At 38.7% G+C, this 20281-nt stretch overlaps 1 protein-coding gene across 3 annotated transcripts in view; it reads left to right on the top strand.

Annotated features, from left to right (window-relative positions):
• TSHR (thyroid stimulating hormone receptor) overlaps positions 1-20281 on the top strand; it is a 205722-nt gene that overhangs the window by 124154 nt on the left and 61287 nt on the right. For all 3 annotated transcript variants that reach the window (XM_037832150.1, XM_037832151.1, XM_037832152.1), the window contains 2 exons: positions 16351-16425; positions 18953-19027. In XM_037832150.1, coding sequence (XP_037688078.1) covers positions 16351-16425; positions 18953-19027 — 150 coding nt within the window. The remainder of the gene's footprint in view (positions 1-16350; positions 16426-18952; positions 19028-20281) is intronic.

Below are 20281 nucleotides of genomic sequence, written 5' to 3'. Positions count from 1 at the left end.
ATATTAATCACCCCTGTCAATGCCTTTTCAAACTGCTCCTGATAAAGCATTATATTTATCCTCTGGGATGGCTTTCCCATTAATGTTTAGATTTCTTTCTGTGGTATGAATTGGGATAATAGAACATAAGCACTAAAATTTTTTCTGTTGGTGACCTAAAGCTGGCATTCCAAAGATAAAAAGTGACCTATTCATTCAATAAATACGGTATGCCGAACACTGTACTAAACCTATGTGCTTTGCATCTTACAAGGCTATGCACAGGCCTTACACAGTGGATCACTCCATTCCAATCCAAACCTCTACCCTTGGCTTCTGTGATACCACACTCCTTGTGCTCCATCTACTATGCTGATCAGTTCTCATTTGCTTTTGCCGGCTGCTTCTCCTTCCCCATTTCTAAATATTGGGGTTCCATATGACCCCTTCTGTGTCCTCTTTTCTTTTCACTCTATGTTCTCCCCAACAATTGTCAAATTTATGTATTTAGTCCAAGCCTCTCTTCTTAGTGCCAAACCATATACTTATCTATCTACTTGACATCTCCTCTCAAATGTCTCACATAAAATCTCACACTTAAAATGTCCAAAACCTGAAATCTTGATCCTCCTCCAGAAAATCTAATGCTCCTGCAATGTTTCCTGAGCCAGTATATGGTACCTCCATTCACCTTGCTGCAAAACCTAGATACCTGAGGGATATCACTATAACTTCTTTCCTTATCACCCACTTCCTGTTGATTCTACTATGCTAATACAGGTAAAATTCACCTTTCTCCTCTCCGCTGCCACCATCCTTGTCCAAGCCACCATTATGTCTTGCCTGGGTTTGTTCAGGTTTGGAAATTTTTGTCCCATATTTCAATGGCATACAGTAGAAATGACACTGTATCAGTTCCAGGCCCAGTCTTTAAGAGAACTGGCAACTTTCACTTTGGACTCTTGGAGCCCTGAGCTACCATGTAAGAAGTCCAACTACACTGGTGGAGAAACCAGGTAAGGAATCCCTGAGATTACATGGAGATGCAGAAGACTGTAGCTGAGCCCAGCGTTCTAGCAACCTCCACCAAAGAGCCAGGCATGGAAGCATGCTGTCTTGGACTCTCTGGATTGGTCTAGACATTAACTGAATACCATACAGTGACCCCAGTGGATGCCACATGGAGCAGAAGAATTGCCCAGCTTAGTCCTTCCTGAAATCCTGATCCACAAAATAGTGAGCTATAATAAAATGGTTGTTATTTTAGACACTAAGTTTGGGTTGTTTGTTAGGCAACAATGGATAGCCAGCCAAAAGAGATGGCAATTATTTATCTGTTAACATTGGGTAGAAGGCACTGAAGTTTCTTTGTAAGTTGTTTAGGGTCCTAAGGAGATACAAATCATTTCTCCTGAGTTTTAAACTTCAGCTATTTAGACCCAAGAGTGTGCATGTGATAAACATTGATAATAAAAATGATGAAACACTGCACACTTCCATTTTCTATTTCATATCTTGAATAAAGAACCCAATAACATAGAGATTGTTGGCAATTATTACTATTAATAATAGTTCAATTACTGAATGCCTTTTATGGGCCAGCATTGTGTGAAAGTGCTTCTCATACATTGTGCCACATAATCTCACTAAGCCACAGTTGCTACTATGTAAACAGGGCTCTTCTCTACATTTACTCGGCTAAGAAATTTCAGAGTCAGAATTTGAACCCAAGTGTGTCTGACCCCATAGCCAGTGCAACACCACAATGTCTCTTTTGTTAAAGGCTGAAATGATAAAAGAAAAAAAATCTGCCCTCAGAGGGATGTTTTGACTTCTACATGGATTTTTTTTTATTAAATTCAGTTTTATTGAAATACATTCACACACCATACAATCATCCATGATATACAATCCACTGTCCACAGTATGATAACATAGTTATGCGTTCATCACCACAATCTATCTCTGAACATTTTCCTTACATCAGAAAGAACCAGAACAAGAATAAAAAATAAAAGTGAAAAAAAAAACACCCAAATCATCCCCCCATCCCACCCCATTTGTCCTTTAGTTTTTATCCCCATTCCTCCACTCATCCATACACTAGATAAAGGGGGTGTGATCCACAAGGTCTTCACAATCACACTGTCACCCCTTGTAATCTACATTATTATATAATTGTCTTCAGGAGTCCAGACTGCTGGGTTGGAGTTTGGTAGTTTCAGGTATTTACTTCTAGCTATTCCAATACATTAAATCCTAAGAGGTGTTATCTATATAGTGCATAAGAATGTCCACCAGAGTGACCTCTTGACTCCATTTGGAATCTCTCAGCCACTGAAACCATTTTGTCTCATTTTGCATCCCCCTTTTGGTCTAGAAGATACTCTCAGTCCCACGATGCCGGGTCCACATTCATACATGGATTTTTTTTTAATCAAAATAAAAATTTTGTAATTGGATAGGTAAAGTATGCAATTTATGGCATACAGTGAAGGAAAACAAATTTGCTAATTCACTAAATTGAATCCAGTGGATTCACTGGCATTTTCAAGAGTACCAGTCTTAGTTCTGTTGATTAAACAATCATGAAAGCACCTGCTTTCATCTTCCAGGCAGTTTAGAGAATCATTTTTATAATATTCTATTTCTGATACAAAATCTGCTGACAAATTTAAAATTTACTCTATCTGCTTCAAAAATCTGACCATTTATAAGCTCTCCTTGAATTAACATTTTTTAACATCCACTATTTTTTTAGTTTCCCAATAAATTAAAAGACTTACTGAATCATGAATATCACCTGTCCATTATAAATTATTTTATTTTTTCTCCAGTTATATAATGGAATGTTAGTAGTAAAATAATTCATTGGTAGCTGTCAACATATAATAATTAAGACTTTCCTCATTGAAAAGTCTTGACAATGTAAGAAATAATATTCTGTGAATTTATAGAATATTACTGAAAAGTAAATACTACTCTAAAATTTAGGACCTAAGAAGTTAAGGATCCAATAGTTGACAGACTTTATGCTTTTTAACCCAAAGCTCCACTTCTATAAATTTTCCCAAAGAAAATATATAGCAGAAAAAGTTTACTTAAAAGTCCATTTAACCAGGGAGGGGGCAAGATGGCAGCAAAGAGAGGAGTGGAATTTGATTAGTCCCCTGGAGCAACTAATAAACAACCAGTAACAACTAGTAAATAATCTGGAATAACTGTTGGGGGACAACTGTGACTGTCCACACATCATATACCAACCTGAATTGGGAGGAATGCCTGAGATCATAGCATAAAATCTGTAAGTAAAAACTGTAGAACTGTGCCAGGAACCCCCTCTCACCACAGCACACTTTGCTGCAAAACCTCACTGTGGTAGAAAGCAGCACTCTCTGAGCAAATGAATATAGCTCAGCCCAGCTCCAACTGGGGTTTTAATTATCAAATGTGGACTGCTGAATACAAGCTACAAACCCCTAATAAGCAAACAGAGGTTTTTAGTGACAACTGACCTTAAAGAACCAGAAGACTCCTCTGTCCCAGGAGGGGGAGCCCAGAAGACCAGGTGTTACCTTTGGCTGTTGGGTGAAACTGGGGAGCCATGTACTGGTTCCAAAAGGGGGATTTCTGTCCCTTTTCTCATTCTCACCCTGAGTGGCTCAGTGGAGGAAGCCTCAGTCATTTTCAGTTCACAGTCTTCTGACCCAGACAGGGGTGGAGACAGCAAAGTCAAAGAGACAATGGAGCTATTCAAATGCAGATGATAACTCCCTAGGGGTATATCTTCCCTAAGAGGAATGAGGTGGGGCCCAGCTCTAGGGCCCACTTTCCCTTCAAAACTAGACCGCAGAGTCTGGGGGGAAACAGTCAAAACAGAAACTAAAGGGGCCACACCTCCTTACACCAGTCAGAAGCAACAGGCTGACAGGCACCACCTGCTGGGCAGGTTAGGAAAAGTAAGGGGCTAGAGACCTCACAGGAAAGACCGTCAATGTCACAGCTGCAGGGAGACTTTGAAACTGAATATAACCCCATTCTGAGATCTGAACCCATTCTGGTCTGGGAAAATCTGATTGGAGTAACCAAGGAAAACAGATGCCTAGATGGGAAAACTACAATCTACACTAGGAAAAACAAAGATATGGCCCAGTAAAAGGAACAAACTTACACCTCTATCAAGATGCAGTTGAGATATTGTTTCACTTTAATGAAACAATCTATTAAAGACTTTCGAAGAAACATGAGAAATCAAATCAAAAACCAAATCAATGAGTTCAAGGAAGACATGACAAAAGAGATGAAGGCTATAAAGAAAACACTGGGCAAACATAAGGTAGAAATCAAAAGTTTGAAAAAAAAACTGGCAGAATCTATGGAAATGAAAGTCACAACAAAAGAGATGAAAAACACAATGGAGACATACAACAGCAGAATTCAAGAGGCAGAAGATAACACTCAGGAACTGGAGAAGAAGACACCTGAAAACCTACACAACAAAAGAACAGATAGGGAAAACAATGGAAAAATATGAACAACATCTCAGGGAATTGAATGACACCATGAAGTGTATGAATGCATTTGTCATGGGTGTCCCAGAAGGAGTAGGGAAGGGAAAGGAGGCAGCAGCAATAATAGAGGAAATAATCAACGAAAATTTCCCATCTCTTATGAAACACATAAAGTTACAGATCCAAGAAGTGTAGCATACTCAAAACAGAATAGATCTGAATAGACTATGCCAAGACACTTAATAATCAGATTATCAAATGTCAAAGACAGAGAGAATCCTGAAAGCAGCAAGAGAAAAGCAGTACATCACATACAAGGGAAGCTTGATAAGACTATGTGTGAATTTCTCAGTAGAATCCATGGAAGCAGGAAGGAAGTGGTGTGATACATTTAAGACACTGAAAGAGAAAAACCACCAACCAAGAATTTTATCTCTGGCAAAACTGTCCTTCAAATATGAGGGAGAGCTTAAAATATTTTCTGTCGAACAGACAATGACAGAGTTTGTGAATAAGATACCTGAGCTACAGGAAATACTAAAGGGAGCACTACAGACATATAGGAAAAGACAGGAGTGAGAAGTTTGGAGCATAATTTTGGGTGATAGTGGTACAGCAATGTAAGTACACTGAACAAAGATGACTGTGAGTATGATTGAAAGAGGAAGGCTGGGAGTACGTGGGACACTGGAAGGAAAGAGGAAAGATAAGGACTGGACTGAATAATTCACTGAAACCTGAAGTGCTCAACAATTGTGATAAAATGTACAAATATGTTTTTACATGAGGGAAAACAAACGAATATCAGTCTTGCAAGGTGTTAAAAATAGGAAGGTATTGGAGAAAAATTACAATCAATGCAAACTAGAGACTATAGTTAACAGAAACATTGTATTATGCTTCCTTTAATGTAACAAAGGCAATATACCAAAGGTAAATGCCTATAAGAGTGTGACATAAGGGAGGGGGATGGGACTCTTGGCATTGATGATGTTGTCTGACTCTTTTATTGTACTTTAGTTTAATTCTAAGTTTCCTTTTGTTGCTTTTTAGCTGTCATGTTTTTCTTTTTCTTTCTTTTTCTTTTGTCTCTCTACCTTCTTTGACTCTTCCTCCTTCTTTGTGGAAGAAATGGAGATGTCCTTATATAGATAGTGATGTTGGTGGTGAATACATAAATATGTGACTACACGGAACCATCGATTGTTTACTTTGGACAGGATGTATGGTGGGTGAACAAAACTGTCTTAAAAAAAACAGGTTGATGAAGAAATCTTGAGGGCACTATATTGAGTGAAATAAGTCAGACACATAAGAACAAATATTGCATGATCTCACTGATATGAACTAACTATAATATGTAAACTCATAGACATGAAATATAAGTTACCAGTATATAGAACAGGGCAGAATGTTTAACTAAGTTGAAGTTAAGTGTTTGGAAATGGACAGAGGTGATGGTAGCACATTATTGTGAGAATAACTAACAGTGCTGAATGGTGTGTGAATGTGATGGAAAGGGGAAGCTTAGAGTCATGTATGTCACCAGAAGGAAAGCTGTAGGTTAAAATATGGGAATGTATAAAACAGTGAATCTATACTATATAGATAACACTTTTTAGGTTTTAATGTACTGGAATAGCTAGAAGTAAATACCTGAAACTATCAGACTCCAACCCAGTAGCTTTGACTCTTGAAAATGATTGTATAACTTACAACGGGTGACAGTGTGATAGTGAAAACCTTGTGGATCACACCCCCTTTATCCAGTGTATGGATAGATGAGTAGAATAATGGGGAAAAAAACTAAATAAAAAATAGGGTGGGATGGGGGTGTTGATTTGGGTGTTCTTTTTTACTTTTATTTTTTATTCTTATTCTGTTTCTTTCTGGTGTAAGGAAAATGTTCGAAAATAGATTGAGATGAGGATCTAAGATGGCAGCATAGAGAGGAGTGGAAGCTAATTAGTCCCCCTGGAACAACTAATAAAAAACCAGGAACAACTAGTAAATAATCCAGAATAACTGAGCAGGGGCAAACATGACCATCCACTCATCATACACCAACATGAATTGGGAGCAATGCCCAAGATCACAGCATAAAATCTATAAGTAAAAACTGCAGATCCAAGCTTGGAGACCCCTCCCCACACAGCCCGAACTGCAAAGCCTCGTGGTGCTAGAGAGAAGCTCTTTCCCAGCAAGCAAATATAGCTCAGCTGAGCTTCAACTGGGGTTTTATTAGTGAGTGTGGACTGTTCACAATGAGCTACGAATCCCCAACAAGTAGACAGAGGTTTTGGGTGATGACTGACCTTGGGGAGCTGGAGGGTTGACATGGACTAGCCCTGAAATGGACTTTCTGTCCCTATCTCGGCTCAGTGGAGAAAGCCTCAGCCATTTTCAGTTCCCAGTGCTCTGACCCACACAAGGGTGGAGGCAGCACAGGAAGAGAGACCATGGAAATGCTAATGACCTCTCCCTAGGAGGTCTATCTTCTCTAAGAGGGAAGGGGTGAGGCCCAGCTCTACTACCCACCTTCCATTCAGAACCAGACCCTGAGCCTGGGGGAAAACAGCTACGGGCCACACCTCCTTACACCAGTCTGGAGTTACAGGCTGACAGGCGTCACCTGCTGGGCAGAAAAGCACAGTGACCTGAGGCATCAAAGGGTGCACCAATTTTCTAAGACACACCCTCAGGGAAACCAGATACTGAATATTTCTTCCTTCTGGGACCTGAGCCTGTTCTGGTCTGGGAAAACCTGACTGTTGTAACCAAGGAAACCATGCCTAGACAACAGAAAACTACAACCTACACTAAGAAAAATGAAACTATGGCCCAGTCAAAGGAACAAACTTACACTTCAACTGAGATACAGGAGTTGAAACAACTAATAATAAGTCAATTCAAAAAGATTAGGGAAGATATGGCGAAAGAGCTGAGCCATATAATGGAAACACTGGGCCTACATAAGGTAGAAACTGAAAGTTCAAAAAACCAACTGGCAGAATCTATGGAAATGAAAGGCACAGCACAAGAGATGAAAGACACAATGGAAACATACAACAGCAGATCTCAAGAGGCAGAAGAAAACACTCAGGAACTGGAGAACAAGGCACACAAAAGAACAGATAGAGAAAAGAATGGAAAAATACAAGCAACATCTCTGGGAACTTCAGGACAAAAAAAAAGCAAGAATTTACGTATCGTTGGTGTTCCAGAAGGAAAAGAGAAGGGAAAGGGGGCAGAAGCAATAATAGAGGAAATAATCAATAAAAATTTCCCATGTCTTATGAAAGACATAAAATTATGGATCCAAGAAGCGCAGTGTACCCCAAACAGAATAGATCTGAATAGGCCTATGCCAAGACACTTAATAATTAGACTATCAAATGTCAACGATAAAGAGAGAATCCTGAAAGCAGTAAGAGAAAAGCAATCCATCACATTATGAAGGAAGCTTGATAAGACTATGTGCAGATTTCTCAATAGAAACCATGGAGGCAAGAAGGAAGTGGGGTGATATATTTAAGATACTGAAACAGAAGAATCACCAACAAAGAATCCTGTGTCCAGCAAAACTATCCTTCAAATATGGGGGGGAGCTTAAAATATTCTCTGACAAACAGACAATGACAGAGTTTGTAAGATACCTGCTCTACAGGAAACACTACAGGAAGCACTGCAACAGAAAGGAAAAGACAGGAGTGAGAGGTTTGGAGCACAATTTTGGGAGATAGTAGCACGGCAATGTAAGTACATTGAAAAAAGATAACTGTGAATATGGTTGAAAGAGAAAGGCTGGGACCATGTGGGGCACCAGAACAAAAGATAAATGATAAAGACTGGGACTGTGTAACTCAGGGAAACCTAGGGTGATCAATGATTATAATAAAAGGTACAAATATGTTTTTACATGAGGTAGAACAAATGAATGTCAATATTGCAAGGTGTTAAAAATAGGGTGGGACTGGGGAGAAAATGCAATCAATGCAGCCTAGAGACTATAATTTAAGGAAACATTGTATTATGCTTCCTTTAATATAACAAAAGCAATATACCAAAGCTAAATGCATATGGTGGGGGTAGGGAATAGGGGAGGGATATGGGACTCTTGGCATTGGTGATGTTGTCTGACTCTTTATTCTACTTTAGGTTAATGCTATCTTTCCTATTGTCGCTTTCTAGCTATCAAGTTTTGAGGGTTTTTTTGTTTGTTTGTTTGTTTTGTTTTTCTCACTTTCTCTTTTCTTTTTCTTTTGCCTCTCTGACTTCTTTGACTCTTCCTCTGTCTTTGTGGAAGAAATAGAGATGTCCTTATATAGACAGTGGTGATGGTGCTGAATGCATAAATACGGGACTATATAGGGAACCAATGATTGTTTACTTAGGATGGAATGTATGGTGTGTGAACAAAACTGTCTTAAATGGGTTGATGAAGAAACCTTCAGGGCACTATATTGAGTGAAATAAGACAGACACATAAAAGCAAATATTGCAGGGTCTCACTGATATGAACTAGTTATAATATATAAACTCACAGACATGAAATATAAGTTACCAGGATATAGAATGAGGCTAAAGAATGGGGAGTGGTTGCTTATTATGAGTAGAATGTTCAACTAGGGTGAACTTAAATGTTTGGAAATGGACAGGGGTAATGGTAGCATGTTGTGAGAATAACTAACAGTGCTGAAAGGTATGTGAAGGTGGTGGAAAGGGTAAGCTCAGGGTCACACATATCACCAGAAGGAAAGTTAGAGGTTAAAAGATGGGAATATATAAAACAGTGAGTCTTGTAGTGGACAATGTCCTTGATTAACTACACAAATATTAGACATCTCTTTCATGAACTAGAAGAAATGTATGCCACTATAACCAGAAGTTAATAATAGAGAGGTATATAGGAAAAAATATATACCTATTGCAAACCATGTACTACAGCTAGTAGTATTTTAGCATTCTTTCATCAACAGTAACAAATGTACTATACCAATACTATGAATCAATAATGGAGGGGAGGTTAGGGTATGGGACAATGTAAGTTTTCTTTTTTTGTCTTTATTTCTTTTCTGTAGTAATGAAAATGTTGTAAAAATTGAAAAAAATGACTGTGGTGATGGATGTAGAGCTGTATGATGGTACCATGGGCAATTGATTGTATACTTTGGATCTTTCGATAATCATGTAGTAGGTGAACAATCTCAATAAAATTAAATTTTAAAAGAAGTTCATTTTTCTTGGAGTTAATTTCTAATAGCAAGAATTTTAAAACTACTCAAATATTTAGTTAATAACATGCAACCATTAGAAATCTGGTTTCATAGGCTATATAATGACATAGGAAATGCTTTTGACATAATGTTATTTTAAAAATATACTTAGAAAAGTGATTTTCTCTGGATCACGGAATGATGGGAGAGTTCACTTCTTATTTTATGTGACTGTGTTTAAATATTTTACAATGAATATACATTATTTTCATAGTCAAATGAAATAAAAAAACAGGATTCTTTTAGTATGCATTAAACTAGAAATTAATACTTCATGTTAAAATACTTGGGTAATTTATTATGTGATAAAAGCCTATCATAAAATTTCATTAAAATTTATTTACATATTTTTTAGTCCCCGTTTTTACCTTGGTACTATACAGCATTTAGAGTATTTAAAGTAATGAAATTATGGCTTTGCAAATATATATGTATATGCACATCTTGTTCAAAGTAAATAATTAGTAATTAATTCCTTGTACCTCAAAGAGCATGCAATAAAGTTGCTCATAATAGATGTCCAATAATTATTCATTTAATTTGAATTAATCTCTCCCCACTCTACTCACTAGCACATGCAAACATAATCATAGTCGGAGTGGCCCGCTTTAGGCACTTAAAGCAGAGTAGGAAAAAAATTATAAAGCAAACTGAAGCACAAGTTGAAAAGAAGCTGGGGGCTGGTTGAGAGCTAGGGTTTTTAGTTAATATTCTCAGTTTTTTGTTTTAAAAATTTACTTTTTTTTTACTTTATACTAACAGAATAAAGATTTTTATTAAGCATTGTAAGATGCCTTCAATAGCCTTCAAATACAACGCACCACAATTCATCTACACTCAGTCAAATCCCTGGCAGTTCATTCTTGCACAATCCTTGAGTTAAGTCAAAGCTCCCTTCAATTTACAGTAATATCCTACTTACTTCTTGTGGTCAGGGATTGTGGTGAACAACTTACTTTTACTCATTATTGCATTTGTGTTTCTGAAAAGAGCAGTTCTGCTGGCTGGGGCAGCTTCTTTCTCTTCAGATCCCCCATCTAATCTGGTCTGATCTTTTCTTCCCTCTCTAGTTCTCATCTAACTTTGCAGGTAAAATACCACATCCTCTCCATTATTGCCCTCCATTTGTCTACCATGTCGGTGTGCTTTTCACTCTTTAACTGTAGGATGTTTAGAGGGTGGGAAGATAATGCCTATTGAATAATTAAGGTGGAAGTGGAGTCACTAGGACAGTGTGAGCAAATCAGTCAGGGTAAAATTCCTTAATAGTGGAAGAGTAAGCCTCCATCTCCCCTCCTTTTGCTCCTTCTTCCCACAACAGAGATCTCCCTTCTCTCACGTAGCTGATTCCCCATATTTTCTGGGGCTTAGGTTCAGCAGCTAAACCTAATTGCCTGCCTCAGGGCTGGTTTTATTGGGCAAACTACTTTCTCTGACAATACTTGTTCTTAGCACTTATTGAGAATTTACAAATGTTTCTCAGAAGGAGAAAAGAAATCCTAGAAACCAGACAACAGAAATTTATTGGCTCACCATTTCAGAGGCTGGAAGGCTTGCTTCCTCCTCAGATCAGTAGCCATTCCAGCTGGCCAGCAACCACTGGGTTCCTCAGCTTTCCAATCACGTGGTAATGTCCTCTCCTTTTCCCAGTTCAGTTGACTTCTGGCTTTTGGCTCCTCCCTGTAGCTTTCTCCTTCTGTCTGAATTTCTTCTGTTTATAGAAGACCCCAGTAAACCAGATTATGACCCAACCTCTTGCAATTGGGCCACACCTTAACCAAAAATAACATCTTCAAAAGGTCTTATTTGCACTGAGTTCATACCCTCAGGGATGTGAATTAAGATTAAGAAACTGTCTTAATTGGGGTACGTAATTCAACCTACCACACAAATGGAGGCCAAATTATTCATCTGCTGACTTGTGAGCATTTCATCTAAATGTCCATTTTATTTGAAATCCAATAAAGGAGAAATTAATAGATATTTACATTTTTAGTTCTGGTTGATAGCCACTTAGCCTTTCTAAACCTGCAAAACAATGCAGATCATTACCTGCTTCACCTAAGTCAATTCTCTCATCCCCTCACTGGTAGAACCATCCCAGGTGATCAGAAGTGTACTCAGTACCTCAGTACCTTTTCACTCTTTAATCTTCTGGGACTGGGCTTTTTCTTTCAAGAAGCTTCAAGATCCTCAAATATTTCCATGACACAGCCTATTAGATCCACTCCTAAGAAGAACCTATTTAAGAATTTAAGCAACCTACCTGGCACTGCATTTTTTTTAAATAACTTTTATATAGAATATGTATTGTTTTGCTTTGTTCTGTTTTTTTTAATTAAAGATTGGGATTTTTCTTTATATATATCTTATTACATTTTTTCCCTTTGAAAAAGACAAAATAAAAAGTGAAAATCCTATATTCCTTTGCTCCAAACCTATCTGCCAGAAATGACCATTATTAACAGTGGGTTTTAAATTTTAATAATTTTGTCTATGCTTATTTTATTAGTTTGGGCAGGCTAATTATTGTAAGAAATAGACTTTTTTTAACTGTAGCAGCCCTAAGATAACTGGGTTTACATCTTGCTCCAGGAGTAGTGTGGATGGATGAGCAGGCAAGGAGGGCAGGCATCCTCTGTGCAGTTACTCAGGTGTTACTGGACCATGGTGGTGGATTCTTTGCCTGATGTGCTCAAATGACCAATTCCTGAGACATGGGTTATCAAAGAAAGAAAGAGTTTATTGCTAGGCACGAAGCAGGAGAGCAGATGGCCTATCAGTCCAAAATCTGTCTCCCTGAACTGCAGTAATTCTCATAGTTTTATAATATCAAAAGATGGACAGGTTTTAGAATAATGAGCCCAATGGCCCCAGATGATGTAATTAGAGGTGATCTAATTATTGAAATGCACAGATTGATTACATGTTTAGTCACAGAATGTATGAAAGAAAATGGTGGCCTTAATATGATGGTAGGCATGATTTTTAGTATTACAATGAGATATAGGTGAAATAAAGGCTAAAGTCTAAGCTACTGTGATGTCAGGCAGGCCCATTTTGGTTAGATCCAGCTTCTGTTATAAAGATAACTTTGGACTTGGGGTGGGTTAGTTCTGGGTTGACCCAAAGACCCTTCAATAATAAACATTAGGGGCCGTCTTTAGTGATCATAAGACTTTAAAGTAGAAAAACTGGATAAATGGGTACAAGTGAAGGTCAGTCACAAGATTTTTATAGTCACAAGGTTTTTACAGTTACAACGGCACAAGATAAAGGCTATACAAACATTATCAGAGATCAATGCAGCTGGATTACAGTTCAGGTTTCAGATATTTCCCTCTGTCTACTCTAATATATCAGAAAGTAAAATGGAATATCTGTATTATCTATATAATATCTATATTATCTATATATTGATTCAGTAATCATAATCAGCCCTTAAGATTAAATCCTAACTTCTTGGTTACACAGGGCTCCAGGCTGCTGTAGGAGCTGCCATCTGCAGCTCTTATCCACCTTCACTCTGGAGGGCATCTCCATTCCAAACCACTGTGCTGTGATTATATACAGGTTTTCCTTGTCTTGGTGGGTGTCCCCAAATTCCCCATACCATACCTAGCCTTCTACATATTTGGGCCATAAATGCTTAACTCAAACTTGGGTGATTTAAACTCACCCTCCCAGGTCTACTGATGAAGACAATGGAATAGTAAGGTTATATTAATACAGACAGTAAGCTGTGTGGGGATAGTTTCTGTTCTCAGGGTTAATTCCATCCCCTTTTCCTTGGACTCCTCTTTCTACCTTCTCCTCCCATTAGAGGTGCTTTGTTACTTACCTCTACCCCTCTTTGCTTTCTATCTTTGAAAAGGTTATACCATCTGCATTTGTTTCAGCCACTTTGTCTCTCCATTTAGATAAACTACTGGCAGTCCACATCCTCTTTCCCCTTCCAGCACGTCTCTGCTTCAGCAGACATTTTTTAAAAGTCACTTGTGAGACAAGTGTTGAGCCGACTGTTTTCTTACCTCAGAGAGTGACTTCTTTTCCCTAAACTTTTCTTGTGTCATCTCTCATTTGTCTCTCTTTTTCTTTCACTGTTTCACAGAAATCCATCTCCTCTTTGTGTTTCTACCTTTCTCCTTGCAGCCTCTCCCACGCTTTCTCCTCTTGCAGCCCCAAAGTGGGTTGCTAGACTGTTACCAACAACAGTGTTTCATTTCTCTTTCTTTCTCTACCTTTTAAGCTGACTCAGCTGGGCCAGGCTCCCTTTCATTGTGACATTCTCTTGAGCCACTCACTCAAGTCTGCTTGTCTGACAATAGTCTCTTGTGGAACAATTTTCCAGACTACAAACCCCACTCAGATGATTTCCAAACACTACTGACCTGGTTTCCGTTTGATTGTCCCTGACAGGAGCTATTACCACTGTCCCCAGATGGAAAGCTCCGGTAAGGAGTGTACAGCTGACTGAGGAAAGGGAGGAGAGCTCCACTGCGGCCAAATCTGGAAGTGTCTCACAGGGGCAAGGCCAGGATTTTGTCCATTTTAGAGTAGGGTGACCAACCCTCCCGGAATTTCAGGGATATGGCACTTTTGGTTTTAAAACCAGAAAAAAAATTTAGAATCTGACTCTAAAGACTTCCATTCAGGGGCTTGTTTGGGTAGGCTCATGATAGTGGACACAAAAAGATGAGGATTTTGAGAGGAGCAGCTCAAAGAGTCTTGGGGTAGAAACTGATGTTGCTTTCTGTTGACAACTTCATGGGTCTTTAAAGAAGTTCCTGTGATGAACAATACCATTATTTGCCTGGGCACACGTCTCATACAACAGTAAAATTGTGCTAAGGAAGACATAACATAAGTTATGTTAATATAGACAGTAAACTGTATGGAGGTAGATAGTTTCTGTTCTCAGGATTAATTCCATCCTCTCTTTTCCTCTTTGCCAAAGGTCTGTTTCATACTCAACTTCCTTAGTCGAAATTCCAAACAATGGGTAATTTTGCAAGAACCTTGCAGCACCTCTGACACCAGGCCCCTGATATCTACTCTAACTTTCATTCCACTCATAATAATCACAATAATAATAGCTATCGTTTTCAAAGCCCTCCCTGTGTGCTAGGCCACATGCCAAACCCCTGACAGACATAATTTAATCCTCACAAAGCCTTATGAAACAGTTGCTGTTATTATCCCTCTTTTACAGATGAGGAACTTGTGGCTCAAAGAGGTCATGGGACTTGCCCAAAGTCATGCAATCAGCAAGTGTCAGAATCAAGATTTAATCGCAGGTCTGTCTATTTAGCACTAAAACAAAATAAACTACTGGTACATGCTGCAACATAGATGTATCTCACAAACGTTATGCTAGATGAAAGAAACCAGATACAAAAGACTATGTATGATTCCATTTATCCGTAATGTCCAGATAAGGCAAATTTAAATGTAGAGAAACAGGTCTTTGGTTCCTAGGCACAGAGGAGGGAGCAGAAATTAACTGCAAATGAGCATGTGGTTACTTTTGTCAGTTTTGGAAATATTAGGAAACTGGATTGTGATAATGGTTGCACAACTCTTATCAATTTAATAAAAATCATCAAATTATATACTTACAGTGAGTAAATTTTACAGAATTTAAATTATCCTTTAGTAAAACTCGTAAAAAATAAAAAACACTCCAGAGGCCAGATTCTAAGCCTTCTGTTTGGAACCACCAATGATGAAGACAGGTCCAAGTCATCAATTTAGGAATCAAGCCTCAGGTATTGTCCCTAGGGGAAAGGCTACAGGTCTCGGTGGGTTCTTATAGCCTCTTCCTTTAAGCCTGAGGAGTGCTTTAAATTCTTTTAGCCAATCTACGTATGTTGAATACCTTTAATTTTACCAATGAGAGCCCCTTTCTAACAGCCATTGTACTAATTAACACACCACTGATTTCACTAATGAAGACTGTGCATTCTTGATTAGCATGTATATAAACCTAACAATGTAAGTTACAGTCACACAATATCACACCATATATTCTGAAAGATTTCAAATTAAATTACAGACATCACAAAATAAACCTAGGTGAACTGTTAAGACCCACTCCTTCCACTACATCTGAAATAGTGGTTGACAGAGGAAACTCACTGCTCTTATTGCTATGCTTTCATCCGTCATGTAATCCACTCAACCTGCCATGCCAGGGCCTGCTTGTCTTGGCCAGGATTCTTGTCATTGTGAATAATAAAGATATTTGTCCTCAACAAACCATTGGATGGATTTTTCTTTTCGTCCGAAGTCTAAAAGGAGAAAAAGGCTTAGAGACTACAATCAAGACAAAAGTCGCCCATAAATTCAACTGTCAGTGATGGGAGAGGGCTGAGCTGTTGTTGTGTCTCCGTGAGGAGCCAGGTGTAGCTTGTTGTTGATGGGACACACTGCTGGCAGCAAGGGTCCCTGGCACCCCACGTAAATGTGTATTCTTCTCATGAGCATGTGTTAAGCCTGTTATATGTCATTTTGTTCTTTCTTTATCTTTCACCAAAAGTTAAATGGATTTATTATGGTGAAGATATTCCTTGTAACTTTCACAGAGAGATTCGGAATACCAGAAGCTTAACTTACATAGACGGTGATGCCTTAAGAGAGCTCCCACTTCTGAAGTTCCTGTAAGTACTAACTCCTCCCCCATCCCATTTTTTTGTGGAAAATTATAATGCTGCTGTCTGCCAGGAATCTTCCTAGGAAGTTATGGGTCAGGGTCATTTTAGTGGTATATAGTCTGGGTCAAACCGCCTTCTGTCACTTATTCCCATTCTTCCCCATTGATCAAAGAAAAGGTATCAAGAGAAATGGTCCACATTTTAAAAAATCTATTCTAAGTCAGCAAAGTGCTGGGACGAACTGCTCAAAGAGACAGGAGGGAGAAAACTCAATCACATGGATAGTCTTTAAATGGACTGTAACAGAATAAAGCAAACAAAAAACCTTAGGGCCAATTGGTCAATTTTATTAGAGAAGGGGTTTCAAAACAGTTGTATAGTGGCTGTTATACTGGGAAAAAGTCACAAAGGGTAAAATCCAATCTCTTGCGGTAGCAGAGGGGGTAGGGGTGAGCAAAAATGGAAGGAACAACACTCACTGCTCTGCGTGGGTGACACCGTATGAGCTGAGCATAAAGTCAATGAGAACACACCATTCTTGTTCTCTGCCACGTCTTTACTTCCCAGCACAGTAGGTTCTCAGTAAAAATATACACACATAGATGTATATATATCTCAGGACCTCTAGTCTCCTGGAAGAACCATTCCTTCTTCCCTGTTTACATGCAGTATATACATATATATATGAAAACAGAAACAGTGTAAAGAAAAAAATTAAAACCAACCTTAATCCCAACACCCAGAAATAATCACTTAATCACTATTAATATTTAGCCCATTTCTCTCCAAGCCATTTAAATCAAAATATGTGTCCATATTTTTTTTTATGAACTAAGTCTTTAAGACTGAACAGACATTATCTAGGAAAAGAAAGGGATGGATTAGAAGAGAAATCCAGGTAGATGGAAAAACATAAACAAAGACACAGGAGTATGGAACCATACAATTTATTTGGGGAACTAGAAATAATTCAGCCCTGAAAAGGACAAATTGGGAGATGTGGGTGGAATAGAAGAAGCTATTAATGGAATAAGAAGCTGAAGGGATATCCAGGGAGTAACTCTTGGAGGGAAGTAAAAATCTATGGAACAAGGCAATCACTCCTGTCACAGACTCTGAGTTTTAATCAATCAGTAACTCTTTAATATGATCATCTCCTATGATGTGCAAGTCTCTGTGGGGAATACACATGATTATTAGACATTGTCCTTGCCTTGAAGAAATTTACAATCCAGCTGGGGAGATACTGCATATGAAATTGAGAAGGTCCTCTCCTACAGGAGAATGATGGTAAGTGGCAAATGAGAGGTACAGGCAATAAAAGGAGACACCAAACAGGAGATGGACTTGTTTGGAGTTTTGAAGACTAGAGGAGTCTTGGTCTGAGTACCTAGTTTGATGTTTCCAGCTCCTTAGTATCTGATCTTTATTTACTCCTGGGCCTTTTTACCCCTACTCAACAATACACACACACACACACACACACACACATACATATATATACACACAAACACACACAGCACACACATACATATACCACACACATACATATACCTTATGGTATCTTACCTGTAGTATCCCCTTTGTTATCTGAAATGTTCTATTTGCTCATTTTGAGGCCTCTGACTCCTACTTCTACTCTAATCAACCCTATGCCCTCCCCTCTGGAAGGAGTCATGTCTGCATTTGCCTCAGAAGGCACATCAATGGAACTAGAGGTTTCTCTGTTGGAAGTCTTACTCTAAAGCTTCACTGGGTAATGTCTAGGTCTCACCCCATGGCACACCAAACACAAATGTCTCTGCTTCTACTACCTACAATCAAGTACTTGCAATAAATGTTAAACCAACTAAATCCAAGAGGCATTAGGAGCCTGAGCGTTTTTGCATTCATGTTTTTTATGTACATCTTTTAATCTTGACATTTTTCCTTGGATGACATAAACTTTGGAATGTTAGGACCTTGTTTTTGACTGCTTTCCTCTCTTGTCTGAGCATGTTTTTTAAATGATATTGCTGCCATCATATTCCCAGGTCACTGCTTTGGGAAAACCATCCTTGGCAAAATACTGAGCACCATGTGATGTAGCATTTGAAAGGGAATGCCTGACTTGGAGTTAGGTAATCATTTTGTCTTCCTGCCCCATCCTCCCCTTACTCCCCCCCACCACACACATACATAGTGCCCTACAATTAAAATAAGGAAATAAACATTCACACATACATAAGGAAAGAAACCTGAATTTCTATTTCTGCTAATCCCATTTTGTTCAAAGAATACTCAGATCTCTCAAAGCAGAGCAGATGTATCGACACTGATGGACCGGATTGGACTGTTGTACCTTGAGGGAACATCATCTCATCCAAGGGTTAGAACTTGGTCACAGTCACTCAGATATTTAGTGGAGGGGTTAGGATTTGACTGTAGTCTGAGTTCAGAGCCCATGCTTTCAGCTACTACATTATTCCGCTTCCTGTGACTCGATTTCCTGCCTAAATTCTGTCCTTTTTTTCTTCTGTTTCATGTAATTCAGTGGAATTTTCAACACTGGACTTAGAGTATTTCCTGACCTGACCAACGTTTATTCCACCGATGTATTCTTTATACTGTAAGTATGCATACATGCAATGTTTAGCAGTGTTTTGTTTGTGACTGACAAATACTAAGGTGCTGCTGTGGGGGCAGGCTGAAGCCAAGTGAATCAGTTGTTTCAAGGAGGAAGCTGTGATCAGCTGTGACAGATATTCTTATGGATGAAGTAAAACAAGGACTGAAATGACCATTGGGTCTAGTGATACGGGTATTACTGATTCTGACAAGAGCAGTTCCATTTCAGAGCTGGGAGTGGGTAAGTCTGATTGGAGCAGGCTCAAGAGAGAATTGGAGGGGTAGATTAAAGACAGTGACATAAACTCTTGAGAAGTTTTGCTATAAGAAGGTAGCAAAACATGTTGCAGCAGATAGAGGAGGATATTAGGTTAGGAGGGAAGGTATTTTTTTCTTTAATGGTAGAAATTATGGCATGCTTGTTTACCAATTCAAATGATTGATAAAAAAGAGAATTTGATGATGGTGATACCTTATTTTTCATATACTTTTTAATAGCTTTTCAAACACTATCCTATGCATTATCACACTTGCTCCTCACAGTCATCTCATAAGGAATAAAAGAAGTTATTTATTTACATTTGACAAATAAGGAAATGTGGGAACAGAAATTAAATTATATTTCTGAGCAAAATCCCAAGGAGCCACCAGTACAGGTGCCCAAACTACCTCCTGTGACTTCCTACTGGTGGCCACGTGCTAAGCCAAAACCCATTAATAGTTTACTCTCATTATACAGAAGTGGAAGGAGATGTGCAGAAAGCATTCCAGGTTGAGTTTGTACCATTGTGTCAGAAAAATACAGAGAGATGGGATCTAAATTCTGAGATTTTTGCTAGAAAAAAATTTACCACACTTCTTTGCTACAGAAGAGCTCAGTTCAAAATATTGGCACTCTCACGGGAACTAGACTGGCATAGAAAGACTCCCCAGGAGCATCTGCCTGGCAGAGTTGTAGAAATGGTGGACATGAAATCCATCAGTCCCCTTCTTCTAACCCTTCTTAGAGATTCCATACACTTGGAAAACTCTAGCTGCTGTGGCAAATCATTTGTTGTAGATTTAGGAGAAGCTCTGAGACCAGTCTGCTCCCTTGCAGATGAGCAGTGAGTCAGAGACTTCAGCCCACACTGGAAGCTCACTCACTTACTGCACATTTGAGGCTCTGAATGCGTGTCCATCTAGGATAGCTCTCACCAACTCATCAGACTTCTGAGTCACCAATGGCTAAGAAGAGTCAGTGAAACTTGAAAAG

This window comes from Choloepus didactylus, chromosome 4 (assembly GCF_015220235.1).
Source record: "Choloepus didactylus isolate mChoDid1 chromosome 4, mChoDid1.pri, whole genome shotgun sequence".
In the NCBI taxonomy this organism is placed as follows: domain Eukaryota; kingdom Metazoa; phylum Chordata; class Mammalia; order Pilosa; family Megalonychidae; genus Choloepus; species Choloepus didactylus.
The sequence above is the reverse complement of the archived record's forward strand: the minus strand, read 5'-3'. Positions and strand labels throughout refer to the sequence as shown.